This window comes from Artemia franciscana, chromosome 3 (genome assembly GCF_032884065.1).
Source record: "Artemia franciscana chromosome 3, ASM3288406v1, whole genome shotgun sequence".
Lineage (NCBI taxonomy): Eukaryota > Metazoa > Arthropoda > Branchiopoda > Anostraca > Artemiidae > Artemia > Artemia franciscana.
Genome location: NC_088865.1, coordinates 11,323,300 through 11,339,626, shown reverse-complemented (window position 1 = coordinate 11,339,626; position 16,327 = coordinate 11,323,300). Strand labels below are relative to the sequence as shown.

The 16,327-nt window shown below is 35.8% G+C and overlaps 1 protein-coding gene across 1 annotated transcript in view; it reads left to right on the top strand.

Annotated features, from left to right (window-relative positions):
• The window catches only part of LOC136024881 (nuclear pore complex protein Nup107-like), an 84,418-nt gene that overhangs the window by 47,966 nt on the left and 20,125 nt on the right, over positions 1 to 16,327 (top strand). The window contains exon 8 of the mRNA XM_065700412.1: positions 14,848 to 15,050. Within this exon, the coding sequence (XP_065556484.1) occupies positions 14,848 to 15,050 (203 nt within the window). The remainder of the gene's footprint in view (positions 1 to 14,847; positions 15,051 to 16,327) is intronic.

Below are 16,327 nucleotides of genomic sequence, written 5' to 3'. Positions count from 1 at the left end.
TCGAACGGACGGAACATTTTGAGAATGTGCCAGAACGAGACACAGTTGTAGGAAAAGATATAGAGGAAAGCGAAAAAGTTTGTGATACCTTAGATGTGAAGTAAGATTTGTTACTAAAAGGATTAAAAAAGATAAGGCTCCAGGTGCTGATAGTGTGGTAAATGGGTTTCTTAAATATTGTGGTTTTGAGGTTAGAAATAAGTTACTGAAATTATGAATATGATTTTTGAAAAAAAGGGGAAGTACCTAATGATTTTAGGAAACCCTTAATTAAGCTGCTGTATAAGGAAGGTGATAAGATTGTGTGTCGTAATTATCGAAGCATTAGTCCGGTCTCTGTAGGTAGCAAATTACTTAGTAACATTATGCTTTTTAGACTGAAAGATGTTCTAAGACAAAGTTCTAAGAGAAGAACAGTGCGGTTTTAGAAAAAGTAGAGGATGTGTCGACCAAATTTTCACTCTTAGGTTAACAATTGAGAAGTCCCAGCGTTGTCAAACACCTTTGGTCCTCAGTTTTATAGATTATAAGCAAACGTTCGATTCTGTTGATTGAAGAGGTTTAGCAAAGGTTTTATCCTTGTATGGTATACTGGACAAATACATCAAAGTGATTAGTGTTATGTGCTAAAATAACACTGCTGCAGTTAAGTTAGGAAAGGAGGTTAGCAGCTGGTTTTGTATTAAATCGTGAGTTAATCAGGGTTGTTTTCTATCCCCCTTTATGTGGACCATTTTGATGGACTTTGTCATAAGGAGCACAGGAAAGACAGTTGCAGACCACTGATTCAAAGAGGAAAACAAACTCTCTTGGACTTATAATATGCTGGTGATTTAAACATCCTAGATGAAAGTGTGAGCAAAATGAAAGAACTTTTAGAGGTTTACGAGTTCAGGTTGCTAGAATAGGTTTGAAATTTAAAGTTAAGAAGACTAAGTCACTAAGGCTAGGAATAAGCGAAGATGAAAAGTGACGTTTGGTAACGAAAAAATTGATCAGGTGAGCAGCTTTATTTACCTTGGTAGTATTATTAGTAAAGACGGTGGGAGCTGTGAAGATGCTAAAGGAGAATAGCCAAGGCTCAAGGTGTTTTTTCACAATTAAAAAAAGTTTGGATCAATAGGAAGATAAGTATGCAAACCAAGATTAGAATATTGGAAGGTATAGTGATGCCAGTGGTCAAGTATGGCTCTGAAGCGTGTGTGCTTCGAAAAGGAGATAAAGATTTGTTAGATATTTTCTAGAGAAAATGCCTACGAATTGTTCTGAGTACCTTGTTGACTGACCGTATTTACAACAATAGGCTATATGAAAAGTATTCTGAATATATGAAATTCCGAAAAGCGGATTGTTCTGGGTACCCGGCTGACCAGCCGTATTTCAAACAGTTGGTGTACAATAAATTTGGTTCAATTCCGCTTTCTAGGGCTATAATGAAAGAAAGGTTAAGATGGCTAAGGCACGTTATGCGGATGAAGGATGTCAGATTGCAAAAGATTGTTCTTTTCGGCCAACTGTTTTGGGTTAAACGGAAAGCAGGTCGTCCCCGTCTGGGGTGGAAGGATGTCATAAAGAAAGATTTAAAGGAAATGTGAGGGTGTAAAAAGGGAAGCTTTGAGTAGACTGGGGTGGGGGAGGAACGTCTGTAGCTATGTTGGTCTCAGGCAGCTTGGTGCTGCGGTGAGTTGTTACTAGTAGTAGTTGTGGTACCATGAGTTTCCGAAATATGTTTAATGTAGACATTCACGGGTAAATATCCGAATTCCTTTTTCTCTGCTTGGATTCAATTAGCTGTGCAAATCAGCCTTTTCTGAGTTATGTAAGCTATGTTGGTAATAATTAAAGTTAGGTTTGGCTAGATTATGTTAATTTAGGTCAGGTTAATTAGGTTTAGGTCAGGTTAATGATAGATCAGACTGAGACACGTATATTTGATTAAAAAGCTCAGGGTTGCCACCCAGTGAAAAAAATTCACTAGATTCTTGAAAAATAAATCATGAAATCAGCACAAAGAAGACAGACTTCTTGAGAAAAATCACTAAATCAGCAACAAAATCACTATTAGTTGCTTCAATAGACAACTCGCTTTTTCATTTAAATTTTTCGGTTTAAGTAGCTTTCCAGGAGCACTGTTTTGTCAATATCAGTAACTTATGTTTAACTTAAAAATTTAGTCCAACAGCACACAGCAAAGAAACTTAATGTGATTTTATTCCAAAAATATAATTTTCTATTCAGTATTTTTTTTTAAGTATGCCAGCCTATACTAATTTAAGTCGGTGGAACTTTTTTTTATTACTTTTTTTTATCCGCTCTATATCACTCACATCGAGAACTTTTCATGATTTTTTATTATCGAGCGTAAAGAAAAATATCATTTAAAATAATTTTTACTTAACGTAACGGTTTTTGTTATTATTCGCCCTTTTTCGTTGGTTTTTGGTCATCATGCACAGGGTTTTCTTTTCTTTTTTTTGCTTTTTTTTGTCATCTATCATGTTTTGAATAAATTAGCTGCTCCTGACAATCATTTGACAAACAATCTTTACCTGTGTTTTTTAATTATTATTTTAATTATTTTTTTTTAGCCTGTATTCATGTAAACCGCTCTACAACTATCATATAGAAGATGCTGCCGAATTTAAACTATAAAAAATCTGCTTTTTCTTTTTGTCCAATATCAAGAAGAACGCGATTAAAAAGTCTTTTACTTGATAAAAGGTTTTCTTTTGCTTTACCTTTCTTCCTCTTTATTTTTTCTTTTTTATCGTCAAACGAAAGGCTTTCATTTTATCTTTTATTTCGCAAATAATCTTTAATTTTGCAAATCAGGTGGACAACTTCACTTACCTTGGTAGTATTATTAGTAAAGACGGTGGGAGCAGTGAAGATGTTAACAGTAGAATAACCAAGGCTCATGGTGTTTTTCACAGTTAAAAAAAGTATGGAAGAACAGGAAGATAAGTGTGCAAACCAAGATTAGAATATTGGAAGCAGTTACGACAATTGTCAAGTATGGCTTTGAAGCGTGGGTGCTCTGAGAAGCAGATAAAGATTTGCTAGATATTTTCTAGAGAAAATGCCTACGAATTGTTCCGAGTATACGGTTGACTGACCGTATTTACAACCATAGGCTATATGAAAAGTATGGTTTAATCCCACTTTTTAAGGCTATAATGAGAGAAAGGCTGAGATGGCTAGGACACATTCTGCGGATGAAGTATGATAGATTGTCAAAGATTGTCCTTTCCAGTGAAACGTCTAGGGCTAAACGGAATGAAGGTCGCTAACTGTTAACGTGGCAGGGTGTTATAAAGAAAGATTTGAGGGAAATAGGAACTTCCTGGGAGGGTGTAAAGAGGGAGGCTTTGAATAGACTGGGATGGAGCAGCAACGTGCGTAGTTACGTTGGCCTAAGGCGGCTTGGTGCTGCGGTGAGTTGTTGTTAGTTTTATTTTGCAAATCTTTTTCAATAGAATTATTGAAGCTTACATGAATGGAGTTTTTTTTTTTAATTTTAACAAGATTTTATTGCACAAAACTTGATTTTTTTCAATTATGAAAATTAACATTATCTGAGTAACTTTTTTTTTCGACGAAATGAGTTCTCTTTCTTTTGTTTGGTATTTTTTTCTTTTTTAACAAAAGGCTATTATTTTATCTTTCATTTAACAAACTGCGCTCTATTTATACATCATTTGATCAATCTGATGTCTTTTCTTTTCTATTTTTACCTGCTACTGCTTTTTGCTTATTCATGAATGAGAACCCGGGTCAGCTGACGACATTAGAAATAATTGATGGTTGTGGTGATCGTGTTTGAACAGTATGGTAACCTGATTAGAGATGATCCCTGAGTTTCCCTGAGAAAAAACAATCAACGCAATATATCTTTAACTGTCCTCCCCTGCCCCCCCTTGGATTCATCTTGAGTTCATCCATATCTAAAAACAGTGATTCCTGAAGATTCATCTTTTGGGTATTTCAAATAATGAAGTTCTTAGGGCAGTTTCACATTTTAGTCGTTGTGCCACATTGAACCGGGAAAACAAATCAGTAAATTTAATTGGTTAAATTTGAAAGAATTTCTGTTTGTAAAGATTCGAGTATTAAGAGAACAAATGACTGTAAGATTTACACTACATGTTGTAGCTTTCCGAATCGTGGCGGAGAAGAGAGTCTAAGGTGTGTTAAAGGTTGTGTCCGCAAAGACAAGGCTTTTCTAGAAGAATCAATCTCGATCGAAATATTATCGATTACAGCCAAGGCTTCAGCACATCTAGATTCAGGCTTAAAGTCAAACTGATATGGAGGGGTGTAATATATTTCTTTGAGGTCTCTTAAAAAGACTTGCTTGAAGATCTTGCAGATGAATGCAGTGATGATGGTCAGACGAAGTAACTTGTTTTTTTTTTTTTTTTTTTTTTTTTTTTTTTTTTTTTTTTTTTTTTTTTTTTACGAAGCGATATCACAAATACAGAGGGAGGTTGAAACTATCATGAATATCATCATAAATATTAATATCATGAACAAGATATGAACAGGATATGAACATGAACACCATGAGCATGAATATCATCTGCTGAAGAAGGGATGGATGTATCGTGAGTATTTCACCATCGTGTTCTCGACGGATTACTTTAAATTCGGTATTTTTTTTTTTCCATGACCACATTGTTTTTCTATGATGAACAGCTAAACGTTCAAGTGGGGAAAAAGTCCATTTATTAGACAGTGAAAACAGATAAAAAAGTCTGGATATTTTGATCACATGTATAGCGATCTTCATCAGCAAAAATGTCCATCTGCTGATGATGATTATTCTGCTGATGACGATCGCTATACATGTGATCGAAACATCCAGACTTTTGTGTTTGTTTTCACTGTTTAATAAATGTACTTATCCTCATTTGAACGTTTATTTCTTCACCAACATATTTCAGATTCATTGCACTAGCTCCATGGACACTGAGTGAGGACTTCCATTTTAGCTTTTGAATACATATTCTTGGGGTGAAGACTATCAACATAGTCAATATCTGGATGAGAGGGCAAGAAATTGTCTAGGGTCACTTCATAGATTACTCTATGAAAGGACCAGGAGCGGGATAACTCGGAGTCGTAAGACACATACCACTCATCTTCAGAAACGTCAGAAGCAGGTGCAGTTGGAGAGGCTGCTGAACGAGACATAAACTGGAAAACCATATTCCAACTTTGTTTTGTTCAAGAAGAGTAATTACCAATAAGATGATGCTCAACAACAATCTTGGAGAACTTTCGTTTTGTGGGAATCCTTCTACAATTAATGAGCCCTAAAATTTTAGGCAGACTATTTCCAGAGAGCGAACCAATAGCTTTGCGTGACTGCATGAAGTCATAAGATTGGACTTTGTCGACCGTCTACGAATGATTCCTTTCAGAACTCGATGCAAAAGAACTGCTTATATTTCTTCAAAACGTTGACTTTGGAATATTTTGGCTCAGTAAACACCTAAAGAAGTCTAAATATCGGTTCAGGGCAACTGGTGTGATTTTTTGGAAGAGATGAAATTGTAGGTGAATTTTATCAGAAGCAACGCTATAGCGTTGCCCATAGTAAATGCCAGAAGGCTCCAGTGTTTTAATATTTATTTATATGTTCTAGAGGCACTTCATATTGGAAGGGGGAATCGTATAAATTTCGGAGGGGGGGAATTCAATTGGAAATCAGAAGTTCTAGTGCGCTTAGTAAGAGTCAAAAGTGATCATAGGACAACTAGTACCCCTCCTCTAGGCCCTTTCTCGCCAAATACATCCGATAAAAATTTTGAGATTAAACATAGTCCATTTTGTTAAAAATAGTCCAAAGATCATAACAAAAACTCCGACAACCCCTCAGGGACCAATGGTCAGGCATTGTAATTTGTGCCCTGGGGTATATGTGGTTCTTATGGGAGCGGTGCTCATATAAATTTCAGAGGGGGCTCATTTGATTGGAAATTGAATGTTCTATTTCACCTTTTAAGAGTCAAAAGAGATAGGAGGGCAACTAGCCCCTCCCCTGCGCTCTTTTTCCTTAAACCCATCAGATAAAGATTTTGAGATAGTCATTTTGTTAAAAATAGTTCAGACATCAGATAACAAAACTCCGTGGTCGACACAACCCCCAGAGCCTGGGAGCAAGTTATGCTCCTGGGGTGTATAAGGTTTTTGTATTAACTTCAGAGGTGGTTCATTTGATTGGAAAATGAAATTTCTGGTTATCTTTTTGTGAGTCAAATATAATCGTAGGGCATCTACCCCCCTCCATATCCTCTTTTTTTCCAAGTGTATCTGATGAAAATTTTGAGACAGCCAGTTTGTTTGAAATAGACAAATGATCAGATGACAAATACTTCTGGGTCAACATAACCCCTCCCAGAGCCCGGGGGAAGGGTTGTAACTTATACCCTGGGTGCCTATAAGGGTTTTATGGAAGAGGCGGTTATACAAACTTCCGTTGAGACTCAAATAATTAGAAATTGAAAGCTTTAATTTCTTTTTTAAGAGTAATAAGTTATCCAACGGTAACTAGCCCCTCCCATCCTCATCCTCTTTTCCCGATTTGTGTATGTTTTACATTGCATTTTTGTTCAAAGTAGACCGAAGATCATATAACAAAAACAGTAGGGATAATACAGACCCCAGGAACCCAAGTGCATGTGTTGTAAATTATGCACCGAAGGCATATAAGGTTTTTATGGAAGGTATGGTCGTATAAACTTCGGTGGAGCTCATTTAAATGTGAATTAGAATAGCTAGTATAAAAGTTAAAAGTGATCGGAGGAAACTAGCCCCCCTCCCTTCCGGCTCTTTTTTCCCAAATGTATCCGATCAAAATTTTTGAGATAGCTATTTTGTTCAAAATAGTTTAAACATCAAATAGCAAAAACTTTGGTTCGACACAACCCTCCAGAGTCTGGGGCATCATTTCATTAGGAATTGAAAGGTCTAGTTGAAAACCCCAAAATGAACATAAATTGAATAAAGAATCATAGGAAAAAAAAACACACAACACGGATTACTATGAATGAATAAATAAATCTTAAAACGAGCAAAACATAAATTCAATGTGCAAATCAAGCTTAAAACAAACAAAACTAGACCTAGTGTTGCGGCAACCTTTGTCCGGCTTCGCCGAATAAAGTGTTGCGAGAGCAACACTTTGGTTTTATTTCTTTGCTATCAGTTAAACGCTGAAGTTGTCAGCCTATCGAAGCTTTTGAAACGTTATGTTCAAAGAAGAAGGCGATCAGTAATTACATGATCAAAGGCTATTCCTCAGGGTTGAAAAAACAACAATAACAAAAGAATATCGAATGAAGGGACTAAATTGACTTTAGCCAGTTCAACTTTATCCTTTTCAATCGTAGACATCGTGACGGATCAAAACTTGGAACAATATCTTATATAATCTAGTTGGTATTTTAAAGCTATCCGTAACTTTTCAGGATCAAAATACCATAGATGACACTCTATTAATTATTACGAAACTGCCTCGTTGTTTTATGTGATCGTTTGTACCCGTTGCGTAAACACTTAATTCTAGGTTACAGTGAGTATGGGTAGGCTACACCATCTAGCAAAGGTTACAAACACCTCTTCACTAAAGATGATTGTAGCCTAACAGACGATTATTACTTACAAGTCCCCTACATGTCTTACCACTTGAACCAACTCGGTCTTATCATCAAGTACACTGGAAACAAATAATAGGTACACCAAATAGCAAAATTTGCACCCCCCCCCACTGCCGAACATGATTATGAGCTAACAGCTGACCTTTCCTTACAAGTCCCCTACATGTCTCACAATTGGTATCGGCTTATTTTTGGTTTCAGTGTGTACCCTACTACTGAAGTTGTCAACCCCTTGAAACTTTCAAACTAGTATATCTCATGAAGGAATTTTTGTATCAGAAATGAATGACATATACTTTGATCAGCTCATCAAGAGCTATCGATTGCCGTCGGAAAAAAAAATTCTATCTATCTTAGTTCAAAAGTTGATTTTTTTTTGCCGTAGGCCAACTTTCTAACGTCACCACTTAGAAAGGAGCAAAGGATAAGCTCCAATTTCTTTAGCAATGACAGAACTTTTAAAGTTTAAGAGGTACATCTGATAACATTTCTCTACCTCAATCCCAAGTCCGAAAAAACAAATGATAAATCCAGCGAAAATCACGGCAGCACTTTCGGACCCGTGGGAAAATGCCGCTTTTTTGCTTCTGTAAATTTTTCTATTTATCATTTAAAGAAGGTATATTGGCTGTGGGGCTGGGTAACTACCGCATATATTTAACACTTATAGATTTTAGTCCATCTTCAATTTGAAAGTGGTGCCTGCCTGCTAGAACGGAGCTTTCCACTCGAAAGCAGAAACATGGTTTGATGAAACGAAAGCTTGGCTGCACAACTTTAGATACTCCTCTCTGACATAGGCTACATAACTCCACTTCACTTCGCACACCATAGGCTCTGGCTCGTGGACAAGCAAAAACCATCCTTTTTGGCCCCAGGCAAGAGTTCTGCGGAGCTTTCCAAAATGTAATGCCATATTCATCAATCCTGTCTGAGGTCCACACTTTCCGTAAAAACCGCACAGGTTAGACCCTTACCAGTTTCCAGGAATAAGCCGACATCGGCGGCATAGGAAAAAAATAATAATAAATAAACAAAAAAACGGGACAAAGCCAAAGTGTTGCTCTCGCAAGACAAATTGCTACAAACAAGAGTACGGGGCACTTGCATTTACAGCACTTTTCCAGGGGCAAGTATTTTAAGTTATTCGAAATTGAAAGCTTTAGTTACCTTTTTAAGAGTCATCAAAAGTGATCGGAGGGAATTTACCCCCCCCCCCCCCCCACACACACACGTTCTTTTTTCCCAAAAGAATCTGATCAAAATTTTGACATAGCCGTTTTGTTGGAAATAATTCAACGATCAGATGACATAAACTTCGGGGTCAATATAACCCCCCTGAGCCCAGAGGAATTGTTGTAACTGATGCCCTGGAGGCATATAAAGTTTTTAGGAAAGAGGTGGTCGTATAAACTTTAGAGGGGACTCAAATGTCAAGAAACAGAAAATCCTAATTCCCTTTTTAAATGTCAAAAGTGATCCGATAACAAATAGCCCCCCCCCCACCAACCCTGTTTTCCCCAAATGTGTCTCATTAAATTTTTGATATATTTGTTTTGTCCAAAATGGACCAAATATCACAACTCTGGGGTTTCAACAGCCCCCCAGAACCCGGGGGGGGGGGCAAGTATTTAAAATTATGCCCCTGGGGTATATAAGGTTTTTAAGGAAGAGTAAACTTCGTAAGTGGCTCATTCTATTAGAAATTGAAAGTTCTAGTTACCTTTTTTAAAGTCAAAGGGACCAGAGGGCAAATAGTCCCCCTGCCGTCTTTGCCTTAAATTGATCCTATCAGTTTTTTTTTCGATAGGAGCAGAAGATCAAATAAAAAAATCTCTAGGGTCAACACAACCCCCCTCCCCCAAAGTCTGAGGGAAAGTTTTGTATGTTATGCCCTGGGAAGTATAATGTTTTTATATGAGGGTCTTTAAAATAGTTCAAAGATCAGATAAGCCTGATCCCCACCCCCACTGAAAAACTTACTAACGATATTTTATTCTAAAACTTCAGGGAGCTGACCCCTGGCCCTCCCTGCATAGCCCAATACCCCCACCCAAAAAAAAATTATCAACAATATTTTATTACTGAATGTATGAGAAATTGCAGTGAAACTAAGCGAGGATTTATCAATAGGCCCCAAGGCCCTGCAGCTTTCACTATCCCCGAAGTTTTGGGGCTACCCTGAAAAATTTTGCAAACAAGCGTTTTGCCGGAGTGGCAAAATGCTTGGGCCCAGAAGCGTCAAAACTTTAAATCTGGCCCTGAGTAAAGCAAAATCTTGACCAAGTGAGCTTTCAGCAATAAATATCATTATATATCAAATACTCGGTGTAATTTTGTTAGTTTTTGTCAGGAGTGTTAATTTATTTTGAAATAATTTTTTTTTGTGAAATAGGTAATTTTGAAAACTTAGAACTTAGGCAACAAAAACGAACAGAAATTAACAAAACAAAAACTTTCCGAAAAATAAGGTTTTCAAAGAAAAGTAAAGGCTACTTTAAACTTATGATCAGAAGAAACCTACAATAACTCAAACTCAAAACTACCAGAAATTACTATTGAAAAAAAAATAAACTCAAAACGAACAGAAATTAAATAAACAATCATAGCAAAAAAAAACAAGTACTAATATAAACGAATAAATAATTCTTAAAACGAGTTAAATTTAAATTGAATATTAAAATTAAACTTAAAAAGAACAAAATATTTTACTATTGAAATAAAAATGAAACCCAAAACGAACATGAATTAAATAAACAATCATAGCAAACAAACATTCAATAGGTACTAATATAAATGAATAAGTAAATCTTAAGACGAGTGGAACTTCAGTCGAATATGCAAATCAAGCCTGAAACGGACACAAATCCTTAGAAACAAGAGTCTAGGGTTAGCCTCCTTCTCTCACTCTAAATATCCAAAAGCTACTGCGTCATTGGCGCCTTACTGAAAATGAATTGTATTACAAATATTCTCTTTTATATCAAACAGTTCGTGGTAACGAACTGTAGTAAGGAGCGACCCGGCTCAATGGTAAACTAAACTCTAAAAAACGGAATTTCAATGCTAAAAGATATATCAAAAGAATCAGATTTTTGTGCTGATTTTAAATATATAAGTTTCATCAAATTTAGTCTTTGTCATCAGAAGTTACGAGCCTGAGGAAATTTGCCTTATTTTAGAAAATAGGGGGTAACACCCCCTAAAAGTCATAGGATCTTAACGAAAATCACACCATCGGATTCAGCGTATCAGAGAACCCTATAGGAAAAATTTCAAGGACCAATCTACAAAAATGTGGAATTTCGTATTTTTTGCCAGAAGACAAATCACGGGTGCGTGTTTATTTGTTTTTTTTTTCCCCAGGGGTCATCGTATCGACCAAGTGGTCCTAGAATGTCGCAAGAGGGCTCATTCTAACAATGAAAAGTTCTAGTGCCCTTTTTAAGTGATCAAAAAAATCGGAGGGCACCTAGGCCCCCTCCCACGCTCATTTTTTTACGAAAGTCAACGGATCAAAATTTTGAGATAGCCATTTTGTTCCGCATAGTCTAAAACCATAATAACTATGTCTTTGGGGATGACGTACCCCCCACAGTCCTTGGGAGAGGGGCTGCAAGTTACAAACTTTGGCCATTGTTTACATACAGTAATGGTTACTGGGAAGTGTACCGACGTTATCAGGGGGATTTTTTTGGTTTGGGCGTGGGGTTCAGCGGAGGGGGCTATATGGGAGGATCTTTTCTTGGAGGAATATTTCATGGGGGAAGAGAAATTCAATCAAAAGGGCGCAGGACTTTCTAGCATTACTATAAAAAAACAAACAATGAAAATATAAACATGAAAAAGTTTTTTCAATTGAAAGTAACGAGAAGCATCAAAACTTAAAACGAACAGAGATTATTACGCATATGAGGGGTTCTAAAAATACTTTAGCATAAAGAGCGAGGTATTTAGGAGGAGATAAATACTTCACTCTTTATGCTAAAATTTTTTTAAGTAATTTCAACTATTTATTCTACGGCCTTTCTGATTCAGGGGTCATTCTTAAAGAATTGAGACAAAATAAGATTTAGTGTGAAGAGCGAGGTATTAACGAGGGGACCAACCCCTCATATATATAATCAAAAATATAAGAATATAAAAGTTGGTTACGTAAGTTAATTCTTAAGTTGCGTATTTTTTTACCAATAAAAATGTTCGTTAAAAATTAAAAGATCTAGTTGCCTTTTTAAGTAACCGAAAAATTGGAGGACAACTAGGCCTCCTTCCCCACCCCTTATTTCTCAAAATCGTCTGATCAAAACTAAGAGAAAGCCATTTAGCCAAAAAAAGAATTAATATGCAAATTTCATTTTAATAATTTATGTACGGAGAGCCAAAATCAGACATGCATTAATTCAAAAACTTTCAGAAATTAAATAAAAAAAACAAGTTTTTTGAAATGAAAGTAAGGAGCGACATTAAAACTTAAAACGAACAGAAATTACTCCTTATATGAAAGGGGTTTTTCCTCCTCGACGCCCCGCTCCTTGCGCTAAAGTTTGATTCTTTCTCGCAACTCTACTTTTTAAAACAATAAAAAACTTTAGCGTAAAGAGCGAGGCGTCGAGGAGGAAAAACCCCTTTCATATAAGGAGTAATTTCTGTTCGTTTTAAGTTTTAATGTCGCTCCTTACTTTCATTTCAAAAAACTTGTTTTTTTTTATTTAATTTATAACAACATTGAAAACAAACATAAAAATTACAGTATAAATGCATCAGGAACTGATGAGCTTTCAGCTATTAATATCGTTATATATCAAATATTCAGTTTGATTTTATTAGTTCTATCGAAGAATGTTCATGACAAATGTAGCTCCACTACAAACAAGATTTGGGCCGCTCCCCCCTCTCCAAACTGTTAAAGTCTAAAGCCTTCTACGTCATTGAAACTTCAATGAAAACGAATTAAGTTACAAATAATTTTTTTTTCAGTTGTTACAGCATTGAAAATGAAAATAGAAATTACAGTTAAATAAAATCTTGAACTGATAATCTTTCAACAATTAACATCATTCTATATCACATATTCAGTTTGATTATATTTGTACTGTCCGAGACTATTCAAGACACATATAGTTTTCAGCAAAGCGCCAATGACTTAGTAGGTTTTAGAATTTTATAGTGAGAGAAGGAGGAAAACTGCAAACTCTTGTTTATGTGGACTTTTGTTTGTTTCAGGCTTGATTTGCATATTCAATTCAAGCTGCACTCATTTTAAGATTTATCTATTCGATAATATTAGTACCTGTTTTGTTTGTATTGATAGTTTATTTAATTTCTGTTCGTTTTGGGTTTCATTTATTCCTCAGTAGTAATTTCTGATCGTTTTGAGTTTGATTTATTATAAGTTTCTATTTCTTTGGATTTCTTCGGAATTCTTCAAAAAATATTTTTCATCGGAAGTTTTTTTTAATGAATTTAGAATAATGTCAACTGACTCCATTAACAGGACTTGGTTGGTTTTTTGTACCAGTCGTGACGATATTGAACTGTTTAGGGACCAGATGGAATGTTTCAGAAGCTAGAAAAAGGCACAAAAATTTAGCATGGTATCGGGAGGTGATCAGATAACTGATAATCAGCAACTTTGCCTGGTCACCAGATTTTAGACTCGATGGTACAGCACTATTATCAAAGTTAGATATTCTTCAGGATGTGTGGATTAACGTAAAAGTACAAGTTTTGTCTAATATGGACAAAACTTTAGCAAACATACCCTAGATCTGTGTTTGACATTGTAAAGGTTGAAAATTGGGCTCCAAAAGATTACAATCAAAATCACCGGTCGTCATGCTGGGTAACGTGCACGCTGCTGACTTTTAACTATGAAGGATCTTAGTTTATCACATAATAATGCCAGTGAATATCCTTAATTAACATTATTACCATCAGTGGGTAGATGAACATTTATAAACAGAATCAGCTGAATCAACTCTTAGAGTTATATGATGACCATCTGTTTCGAATAGACTGGAACGCAATATTTCACAAATGTTAAAATGTCCACCAGAGAGTCTACTTCTGCTATTCCACTGCCTAACAGGCACAGAGTAAGGTGTCTTGTCATCGAATGACACAGTGTCCATGCTGTGTTTGCTTTGCTTGAAAATGTTCTTGGAGGCAAATCGAATGATAATTGTCATGGATGCATCTATATTTCATCAGTATAAGCAAATTTTTGAACTCATGTATTGAGAGATTTGTGATTTTTGTGGACTTTGCACTATAGCATATATGACTTGTAGTTTTGCAATCAACACAGAAAGCACTCCCCAGACACGCTAAGGTTTTTTTTTAGGTTGAGATAAATTTGTTTGATAAATATATACTTGACATAAATCGGAAGTTGAATTTTTGATTTTGATATACTGACGATTGGTAACCAGGTGACCAATCATGTGGCAGGTCAAACGGTGGCCTAGTAGAAATACAAAACCTTCATGTTGAAGGTGTTTATAGTCAATTTTCAATGAATTTCTAAAGAATTATTTCTTTGTCCGTACGTCTCAAGTAATATGTTTTTAATGTGCGTGAAGTTTTACGCTCATATGAGCCCTTTAAGCTTTTTGGAGGGTTATTTGGTACGACGGAATTGAAGGATCTCGGTTGTGCAATTTGAGCAGGCTGTGACTTGTCTTGGAGATTAATTGGAGAGCGACTTGCGTCTTCGCTAAAACGGTTTATTTTTCTGAAAACTTCACTGACTTTAGATACTACTTGGGCACAAACTCTTCGCCTACGGCAGGTACATCACATGTTACTGGCTATTGCAATTTTCAGGATTTGACTTTTGAGATTTTGAAGGACTCTGTAGCGATTATCTTGATTCAAGTCACTCTGCACTCTGCTTAAACAATGTTGATGTTAGTTTATGAACCAGACATGCAACTTACAAATAAATGGCTAATAACCTGCCAAGAATGGTAACAATAATGTGTATAATTGAATTTTTTTTAAATCAGAGTTTTAATAGTGGAAAAATAGCAATTCTGGCCATTGGGCCACCAGGGAAAAGGGAGGGGGTCACATTTAGAAATGTTACTCCCTTCAGTTATCTTTGCTTCCTTTTTTTCTGTAGAATCTTTGGGCCGATTTTAAATTAATAATGACGTAAAGGTACATATGTGTTTTATTCTTTTAGGAATTGAAGGATTGTAGCGAGCATGGCCTTATTGCTTGGTATACAAGTGAACTCCCCGAAGAGCAGCAAATTCTAGTATATGCGGCCTATTTAGAGTCCTTGACTACGATTCCTCTTGAGGAGAAAAATGGAGTTTTGGAACTTGGTAAACGATGTGGACTAGATGTGAAGAAAATTGCCGTTTTGGTAGCACATAGTACAAGGTAATATTTTGCATCATAAATATTTACAGTGCAAGCAAAATTTAATGAGCATTGGAAATGATCTCAAAAAGGGGCTCGGGTGAGGGAAGGGTATGACTCTTTTGGAAAGCATACTACGAATCATTGTATTGCCAGAGGCGATGAATATTGACATAGTGCAAGGCATACCTGATGTAATAATGCTTTTGAGTTTCTGAAGCTTTAAAAGGAGGAAGGATGAGTAGAATAATAAATTCTTTCTGGAACGAACCGTTAAAAAACGTATCAGTACAGGCGCAAAAAATTGCCGTTCTGATAGATTGTAAAACTTAATTTTCTTTTTATTATGAAAACATGTTATGCTCTCAATTTTTTGAGTCTGTAAAATTTTCCAGGCTAGGGGAGGAAATTTTTTTTTTTTCTTATCTCTTTTTACGTAAAATGCTGCTGAAAACTAAGCATTGTATTGCTAAGGATGAAGAAAAATGCTACTCTAGCATAAAGTAGAAGTTTTTATCATTGGCAAGGCCGTATCCAGGCGGCTGGCTTGGGGACTCGAATTCCCACCCCTGCATTGTTTGTCTGATTCGTAAAAACATAACAAAATGCATAAAAAAATTTATGCATTTATAGACATTTTTTCTTTGTAGACCCCCCCTCCCCCCTCCGAAAAAAATTATTTGATACTGCCCTGATCATTGGGATCGATTATGGAGTGATTTTGTAATTCAAGATTCTTGAAATTTTTGAAGCACCAAGGGCAGTGAAAGCGGAATCAGATTGTCTGGATGGTTGTTTTGGTTGTTATATGGTTGTTTGTTTGGAATATACAGTGAACATTAAATTCGATTGCTTGGATTGTTTTTTTTAATTTTTTTCGGTTTGGTTGGTTGTTTGGAATTAAGAGTGGAAATGAAATCTGATTGCTTGTAATGGTTGTTTTGGATTGTTATTTTGTTTAGTTGGTTGTTAGGAATGAACAGTGAAAATGAAATATGATTGTTTCGAATGTTTGTTTTGAATTGTTGTTTGGTTGTTGCGTCGGGCTGTTTATTTTGAACTGACAGTGAAAATGATGTTAAAAAAAATAGCCGTTCTGGGTCAATCATAGGTCTATTTGTATCCGAAAACTACAATTTTCATAGCTTTTCTTAAGATTGCATCAGAATTACGAAGTTTTAAGAGCAGTTTAAAACTTTTTCAGTATTGCCACGTTTGACCATGAAAATGAAAGAGTAAATCTAATCAATAAAGGTAGATAGTTCGTAATTCAAATATTAGCGACTTGATGATTCTCA